At 50.5% G+C, this 9,654-nt stretch overlaps 1 protein-coding gene across 2 annotated transcripts in view; it reads right to left on the bottom strand.

Moving 5' to 3' along the window:
* Positions 1-3,829: 3,829 nt before the first annotated feature.
* Positions 3,830-9,654, bottom strand: part of CCKBR (cholecystokinin B receptor) — a 105,352-nt gene continuing 99,527 nt past the window's right edge. For both annotated transcript variants that reach the window (XM_083170615.1, XM_083170614.1), the window contains one exon: positions 3,830-5,407. In XM_083170615.1, coding sequence (XP_083026741.1) covers positions 4,878-5,407 — 530 coding nt within the window. In that variant the 3' untranslated portion in view covers positions 3,830-4,877. The remainder of the gene's footprint in view (positions 5,408-9,654) is intronic.

Below are 9,654 nucleotides of genomic sequence, written 5' to 3'. Positions count from 1 at the left end.
GCGTCTGCTGGTCACTGCTTTCCTTACAGGAGATAGTACAGGATCTCCCAGCAGCACTGTCAGTGTTTTATGTACACAGCGTCTGCTGGTCACTGCTTTCCTTACAGGAGATAGTACAGGATCTCCCAGCAGCACTGTCAGTGTTATATGTACACAGCGTCTGCTGGTCACTGCTTTCCTTACAGGAGATAGTACAGGATCTCCCAGCAGCACTGTCAGTGTTATATGTACACAGCGTCTGCTGGTCACTGCTTTGTACAGGAGATAGTACAGGATCTCCCTGCAGCACTGTCAGTGTTATATGTACACAGCGTCTGCTGGTCACTGCTGTCCTTACAGGAGATAGTACAGGATCTCCCAGCAGCACTGTCAGTGTTATATGTACACAGCGTCTGCTGGTCACTGCTTTGTGCAGTAGATAGTACAGGATCTCCCAGCAGCACTGTCAGTGTTATATGTACACGGCGTCTGCTGGTCACAGCTTTGTACAGGAGATAGTACAGGATCTCCCTGCAGCACTGTCAGTGTTATATGTACACAGCGTCTGCTGGTCACTGCTTTCCTTACAGGAGATAGTACAGGATCTCCCAGCAGCACTGTCAGTGTTATATGTACACAGCGTCTGCTGGTCACTGCTTTCCTTACAGGAGATAGTACAGGATCTCCCAGCAGCACTGTCAGTGTTATATGTACACAGCGTCTGCTGGTCACTGCTTTCCTTACAGGAGATAGTACAGGATCTCCCAGCAGCACTGTCAGTGTTATATGTACACAGCGTCTGCTGGTCACTGCTTTCCTTACAGGAGATAGTACAGGATCTCCCAGCAGCACTGTCAGTGTTATATGTACACGGCGTCTGCTGGTCACTGCTTTGTGCAGGAGATAGTACAGGATCTCCCTGCAGCACTGTCAGTGTTATATGTACACGGCGTCTGCTGGTCACTGCTTTGTGCAGGAGATAGTACAGGATCTCCCAGCAGCACTGTCAGTGTTATATGTACACGGCGTCTGCTGGTCACTGCTTTCCTTACAGGAGATAGTACAGGATCTCCCTGCAGCACTGTCAGTGTTATATGTACACAGCGTCTGTTGGTCACTGCTTTGTGCAGGAGATAGTACAGGTTCTCCCAGCAGCACTGTCAGTGTTATATGTACACAGCGTCTGCTGGTCACTGCTTTCCTTACAGGAGATAGTACAGGATCTCCCAGCAGCACTGTCAGTGTTATATGTACACAGCGTCTGCTGGTCACTGCTTTCCTTACAGGAGATAGTACAGGATCTCCCAGCAGCACTGTCAGTGTTATATGTACACAGCGTCTGCTGGTCACTGCTTTCCTTACAGGAGATAGTACAGGATCTCCCAGCAGCACTGTCAGTGTTATATGTACACAGCGTCTGCTGGTCACTGCTTTCCTTACAGGAGATAGTACAGGATCTCCCAGCAGCACTGTCAGTGTTATATGTACACGGCGTCTGCTGGTCACTGCTTTGTGCAGGAGATAGTACAGGATCTCCCTGCAGCACTGTCAGTGTTATATGTACACGGCGTCTGCTGGTCACTGCTTTGTGCAGGAGATAGTACAGGATCTCCCAGCAGCACTGTCAGTGTTATATGTACACGGCGTCTGCTGGTCACTGCTTTCCTTACAGGAGATAGTACAGGATCTCCCTGCAGCACTGTCAGTGTTATATGTACACAGCGTCTGTTGGTCACTGCTTTGTGCAGGAGATAGTACAGGTTCTCCCAGCAGCACTGTCAGTGTTATATGTACACAGCGTCTGCTGGTCACTGCTTTCCTTACAGGAGATAGTACAGGATCTCCCAGCAGCACTGTCAGTATTATATGTACACAGCGTCTGCTGGTCACTGCTTTGTGCAGGAGATAGTACAGGATCTCCCAGCAGCACTGTCAGTGTTATATGTACACAGCGTCTGCTGGTCACTGCTTTGTACAGGAGATAGTACAGGATCTCCCTGCAGCACTGTCATTCTCCCCTTATGTCCTCGGGATAAATGATGAAAAACTCACGTCAAACTTTATCCATATCAATCTCTCTCCATGTCGACCTTCTGACTGTCTACCTACACCCCGTAGAGCCTAATGACCGCGTCCCACTTACACACACTCCCGGAAGGTGCGAGAGACTCGACTTTTGGGTAGTAACCGGACCCCCAGAATACAGATAATTCCAGGAATCGCTGGTTGGAAAGGTGAGTGGGGGGGGGGGGGTCTAAAATAAAAATGGAACTCATCATTTCACCCCAAAATCCTCCACGAGGACACAACCTTCACACATGACACTGCTCTGTACCGATAATGGCTACATTCTCCGCGACATGTTACCCTGCGCAGTCATACATGGCCGACCTGGGGTCACTGCCCCCCCCCCCAGATTACACTGGCTCAGTGCTTCCTGGCATACTCTGTGCTGCTGTTTACATTCTCCCCTATTGCACAGATTACAGTCTCAGAACTGGTTATATATAGAAGTTTAGGAGATGGACGTATCTAACATGTCTGGTCCAGGAATCAGATGTGGCCCCCCTCAAAAAAAGAGAGGGTGAAGGGGTGTGGCTACATGGTGTTGTGGGCTTGGCTTTACCCCTGGGGGCGTGTCTAGTAAGAAAAATAATTATTCGGAATCATGTTTCGCGGTAATACAGGTTTTATTTTGGTACTTGTGTACTAGCACGGCGCCCACGATATTAGGTCGCACGACATATAATCGCATCGCATGGCATGCACCCGATGCACTGCAATGCGATTTTAAATTGTATAAGCCCCCTATACGATGTTTAAGTGTATAGGCACCTTAATGGGGGCTTACAATGTTAAATGCACCCCCACTATGAACGTCAACCCGAAGCGCGGTGGCGGTACGCGTCCTCCGACCTTTTCATACCCCACTATCCACGTCGATGTGGAGTTGATCCTATCTAGTGTGGCGAGCGCAGCGAGCCACCGAGCCCGAAGCGTGGCGAGCGCAGCGGTACGCATCCTACGACCTTTTCATACCTCCACTATCCACGTTGGCATGGAGTTGACTTTGTAAAGTGTGGCGAGCGCAGCGAGCCACCGAGCCCGAAGCGTGGCGAGCGCACGCGTATTACTTTACATGTATTCCGCGTGCGCTCGCCATGCTTTGGGCTCGGTATATAAAGTCAACTCCACGCCAACGTGGATAGTGGGGGTATGAAAAGGTCGTAGGAGGCGTACCGCTGCGCTCGCCATGCTTCGGGTTGGCGTTGATAGTGGGGGTGCCGTTGGGGGTGCTTTTAACATAGTAAGCACCCCAACATGTTTCATTAACTAATAGGGGCCACTTTTAACATTGGAAAACCATTTAGGGTGCTTATACAATTTTAAATCGCATACCATTGTATATACGATAGAATGCCATAAAATGCCATACAATTCAATGGTATACAATTTTAAATTGTATAACATCGGCTGCCATCGCATTGCATGCCTTATGGTCTGCGATGTGATGGGCGCCGTGCTAGTACACTAGTACCTTTTTTTTTTTTATTGTGAGAAGCATTAATGTATGTACACACTAGACGGACATCATGAAGGAGATGGCGCTAGGTACACACCGTCTGATGCATACCCGGCTTTAGACTGTAAGCTCTGCTGATCACGGACACACGCATCTAGGAAATAGCACACGGTGCATATTATAAGATACAGAGTGAGACCATTAAGGACAGAGTGCGGATGATCAGCCATGCGTGTGACGCGTCTCGCCTCCTGCCCAGGTCTCTGATATCAGGGGGATATCGTTAGTATAAAATATGAGCGTATTCAATGATAAATTATTCACGACGACTAGTGAAATATTTATTGCGGAGAATAAGGAACAGCCGGAATGCAGGCGCTCGGTGAACCAAACACTTACCAACAGGACACGGAGCCAGCAATCCCTAACACAAAACTGTATATACACAACACCAAGTACACAACCTATATACAAAGGTCCTCCTATTAGTCAGGAGCCAACTCCAGAATCGCACCGACTGGCGGCTGTTTGCATCGGATTGATCAATGTAAACCACACGTGGACGCAACAGAACGATCGGAACATGCAATAACTGTGGCTGAGTACAGTCCAGGACACTGTTCTGTTTGTTCTATGGAGAGGGGTGTCACACCCCGTGTCTACCTACGGAACGGAACCCGGCACAGTCCTGGTTTTGGCCCAGGTTAATAAATAAAATTAAATAAAAAAATAAAAATCCACATTTCTTTTTTTTACTTCAAATTTTTACATCATTGAAATTCCTTCCAGTGGTCCATCCACGTTGGCTGCATTTGGCACTGAAGGTGGAAGGAGCCACGTCACATGTACGGGGAGAGCGCCACGTCTGGCTATATAATCTATGGCTGTGTCTCCAGTCTATATTACACTACAGGACAGGCGATGGAGAAACTGGCGGATCCTTAGTGGCTGTGCGACGTGGTGAGACGTGGTCCTATGAGAATGGAATGAGCGTGGTACAGGAAAGGTGGCATCTGTAAGGCTTTCAGGGAACTCACAGTTCTGGGGAAGTGTCCGTGGTCCTGAAAGCAGAAGCGTGTCCCCCCGACACCAGTCATGGTTTGGCGTGAGGCCAGAGGCATAACTAAATATTCATAGGCACCATAGCAAAAGTTTGTAAGGGCCCCTATTTAGCAACTGATGGTGATAAATGTATGTAAAACAGATTACTTAGACAGCAAAGATGGGCCCCTGCAGCTCTAGGCCCCACAGCAGCTGCACCCCATGCACCTATGGTAGTTACGCCCTTGCGTGAGGCCACAAAGACTTGGACCTGACCGGTGGCCTTAGTGGTGGCTGTCCTGAGAGCAGATCCTCTGCAGGGGTAGAGCGGCCCTCAGGGGGGACCCAAGCTGCTGACAGTGGTATAGCTGAATTTGGAGAGGGACGCCCCAGTGGCGCCTATATCCTCCTCTGGCTCCCGAAAACGCCGGCACGGCTTGATGCAAAAGGCGAAGGTTCCCAGAAAGGCCTTGCGGAAACGCTTGTTCATGAAGCAGTAGATGATGGGGTTGACGCACGCGGACGTGTAAGACAGCAGGTGAATGAAGGAGATGGGGGCTCCGGATAACAGGTCGAAGGCGGACTTCTCGTCAAAGGCCTTCCAGGTGTTGGCGACGTAGATGGGCATCCAGCAGATGAAGAACATGGCCACGATGACAATCAGCATTCGGATGACGCGTTTCTTGGCCATCAGCTTGGTCTCGGAGTTGTTGATGCGCGCGCGGTCGATCTTGGAGCAGCTGGCGGGGGTCAGAGTAGACATCTCCATGGTGTTACGCCGTTTGTTGACTTGGATGTAGCAGCCGTCACCCTCGTCACAGATGGCGGTAGATGATGTCGCTGCATTCACCCCGTTCTTATGAGCTGCAGGAGACCAAGCAACACGGTTATTTCTGCATGTTACATACGTGTTAGCTATAGCTGCGGCTGACGCGTGACTATGGGAACTGCACGGCTGTATGCTGCATGTTACATACGTGTTATCTATAGCTGCGGCTGACGTGTGACTGTGGGAACTGCATGGCTGTATGCTGCATGTTACATACGTGTTAGCTATAGCTGCGGCTGACGCGTGACTATGGGAACTGCACGGCTGTATGCTGCATGTTACATACGTGTTATCTATAGCTGCGGCTGACGTGTGACTGTGGGAACTGCATGGCTGTAGGCTGCATGTTACATACGTGTTATCTATAGCTTCGGCTGACGTGTGACTGTGGGAACTGCCTGGCTGTATGCTGCATGTTACATACGTGTTAGCTATAGCTGCGGCTGACGTGTGACTGTGGGAACTGCCTGGCTGTATGCTGCATGTTACATACGTGTTAGCTATAGCTGCGGCTGACGTGTGACTGTGGGAACTGCCTGGCTGTATGCTGCATGTTACATACGTGTTAGCTATAGCTGCAGCTGACATGTGACTGTGGGAACTGCTTGGCTGTATGCTGCATGTTACATACGTGTTAGCTATAGCTGCGGCTGACGCGTGACTGTGGGAACTGCATGGCTGTATGCTGCATGTTACATACGTGTTAGCTATAGCTGCGGCTGACGTTTGACTACTGGAACTGCATGGCCGTATGCTGCATGTTACATACGTGTTAGCTATAGCTGCGGCTGACGTGTGACTGTGGGAACTGCATGGCCGTATGCTGCATGTTACATATGTGTTAGCTATAGCTGCGGCTGACGTGTGACTGTGGGAACTGCATGGCCGTATGCTGCATGTTACCTACGTGTTAGCTATAGCTGCGGCTGACGCGTGACTGTGGGAACTGCATGGCCGTATGCTGCATGTTACATACGTGTTAGCTATAGCTGCAGCTGACGTGTGACTGTGGGAACTGCATGGCCGTATGCTGCATGTTACCTACGTGTTAGCTATAGCTGCAGCTGACGTGTGACTGTGGGAACTGCTTGGCTGTATGCTGCATGTTACATACGTGTTAGCTATAGCTGCGGCTGACGTGTGACTGTGGGAACTGCATGGCTGTATGCTGCATGTTACATATGTGTTAGCTATAGCTGCGGCTGACGTGTGACTGTGGGAACTGCATGGCCGTATGCTGCATGTTACCTACGTGTTAGCTATAGCTGCGGCTGACGTGTGACTGTGGGAACTGCATGGCTGTATGCTGCATGTTATATATGTGTTAGCTATAGCTGCGGCTGACGTGTGACTGTGGGAACTGCATGGCCGTATGCTGCATGTTACCTACGTGTTAGCTATAGCTGCGGCTGACGCGTGACTGTGGGAACTGCATGACTGTATGCTGCATGTTACATACGTGTTAGCTATAGCTGCGGCTGACGTGTGACTGTGGGAACTGCACGGCTGTATGCTGCATGTTACATATGTGTTAGCTATAGCTGCGGCTGACGTGTGACTATGGGAACTGCACGGCTGTATGCTGCATGTTACATATGTGTTAGCTATAGCTGCAGCTGACGTGTGACTGTGGAAACTGCATGGCTGTATGCTGCATGTTACATATGTGTTAGCTATAGCTGCAGCTGACGTGTGACTGTGGGAACTGCACGGCTGTATGCTGCATGTTACATATGTGTTAGCTATAGCTGCAGCTGATGTGTGACTGTGGGAACTGCATGGCTGTATGCTGCATGTTACATACGTGTTAGCTATAGCTGCGGCTGACGTGTGACTGTGGGAACTGCTTGGCTGTATGCTGCATGTTACATACGAGTTAGCTATAGCTGCGGCTGATGTGTGACTATGGGAACTGCACGGCTGTATGCTGCATGTTACATACGTGTTAGCTATAGCTGCGGCTGACGTGTGACTATGGGAACTGCACGGCTGTATGCTCCATGTTACATACGTGTTAGCTATAGCTGCAGCTGACGTGTGACTGTGGGAACTGCATAGCTGTATGCTGCATGTTACATACATGTTAGCTATAGCTGCAGCTGACGTGTGACTGTGGGAACTGCCCGGCTGTATGCTGCATGTTACATACGTGTAAGCTATAGCTGCGGCTGACGTGTGCCTACTGGAACTGCATGGCTGTATGCTGCATGTTACATACGTGTAAGCTATAGCTGCGGCTGACGTGTGACTATGGGAACTGCACGGCTGTATGCTGCATGTTACATACGTGTTAGCTATAGCTGCAGCTGACGTGTGACTGTGGGAACTGCATGGCTGTATGCTGCATGTTACATACGTGTTAGCTATAGCTCTGGCTGACCTGTGACTGTGGGAACTGCCTGGCTGTATGCTGCATGTTACATACGTGTTAGCTATAGCTCTGGCTGATGTGTGATAGTGGGAACTGCATGGCTGTATGTTACATACGTGTTAGCTATAGCTGTGGTGTACAAGTCACGTTATTACCCAGGTTAGTAGATATCCAGGTGAGTAACCCTGATAGTGTGACGGTCGCTGCCTCATACAAGTCATTATCCCTTTGCCCCATACCGGATCTCCAGGTATTAGCAGGTGCCGATAGGCTCTGATCTGCTGTTACACAGAGGGGTCACTACAATAATAACCCCCAGGTGTGTGGCGGGTGCACCGAAACCCTGTGCTGCGGCTACTCCACTGCTGAATAGGGGCGTGTTCTCCTGAGCCCCGGGTGCAGTGTACCGGAACCACAGTCGGCCCAGTGCTGTATAGGGGCGTGTTCTCCTGAGCCCCGGGTGCAGTGTACCGGAACCACAGTCGGCCCAGTGCTGTATACAGGCATGTTCTCCTGAGCCCTGGGTGCAGTGTGCCGGAACCACAGTCGGCCCAGTGCTGTATACGGGCGTGTTCTCCTGAGCCCCCGGTGCAGTGTGCCGGAACCACAGTCGGCCCACTGCTGTATACGGGCGTGTTCTCCTGAGCCCCGGGTGCAGTGTGCCGGAACCACAGTCGGCCCACTGCTGTATACGGGCGTGTTCTCCTGAGCCCCGGGTGCAGTGTGCCGGAACCACAATCGGCCCACTGCTGTATACGGGCGTGTTCTCCTGAGCCCTGGGTGCAGTGTGCCGGAACCACAGTCGGCCCACTGCTGTATACGGGCGTGTTCTTCTGAGCCCCGGGTGCAGTGTGCCGGAACCAAAGTCGGACCATTGCTGTATACGTGCGTGTTCTCCTGAGCCCCAGGTGCAGTGTGCCGGAACCACAGTCAGCCCACTGCTGTATAGGGGCGTGTTCTCCTGAGCCCTGGGTGCAGTGTGCCGGAACCACAGTCGGCCCAGTGCTGTATACAGGCGTGTTCTCCTGAGCCCCGGGTGCAGTGTGCCGGAACGACAGTCGGCCCACTGCTGTATACGGGCGTGTTCTCCTGAGCCCCGGGTGCAGTGTGCCGGAACCACAGTCGGCCCACTGCTGTATAGGGATGTGTTCTCCTGAGCCCTGGGTGCAGTGTGCCGGAACCACAGTCAGCCCACTGCTGTATAGGGGCGTGTTCTCCTGAGCCCTGGGTGCAGTGTGCCGGAACCACAGTCGGCCCAGTGCTGTATACAGGCGTGTTCTCCTGAGCCCCGGGTGCAGTGTGCCGGAACCACAGTCGGCCCAGTGCTGCCTTTCATGTAAATGCTCTATAGGGGCTGACAGCACGCCTATATGTACTGGATAAAGCACTTTCTATCTCTGTACAGGTTTATTGCTAAATAAGTGGTTATATAAAGCCATGCGACTGTGGTTGCCATGGTATTCTAGAATATTAAATTATCAATAGGAGCTTAAAGAAACAAGCCAAGGAAAATAATAACATTCTTTCTGTAGATTTATGTAAAAAAGCAAACAAGTAATTGCTGATTGGTTCTCTGTACTAATACTCTCGGTGTAATTGCGGATTGGTTCTCTGTACTTTTACCCTTACAGTGTAATTGCTGATTGGTTCTCTGTACTAATACTCTCGGTGTAATTGCTGATTGGTTCTCTGTACTAATACTCTCGGTGTAATTGCTGATTGGTTCTCTGTACTAATACTCTCGGTGTAATTGCTGATTGGTTCTCTGTACTAATACTCTCGGTGTAATTGCTGATTGGTTCTCTGTACTGATACTCTCGGTGTAATTGCTGATTGGTTCTCTGTACTAATACTCTCGGTGTAATTGCTGATTGGTTCTCTGTACTAATACTCTCAGTGTAATTGCTGATT

The sequence above is a fragment of the Crinia signifera genome, chromosome 2, assembly GCF_055691185.1.
Source record: "Crinia signifera chromosome 2, ASM5569118v1, whole genome shotgun sequence".
Classification (NCBI taxonomy): Eukaryota; Metazoa; Chordata; class Amphibia; order Anura; family Myobatrachidae; genus Crinia; species Crinia signifera.
This window is presented reverse-complemented; position numbering and strand designations above follow the sequence as displayed.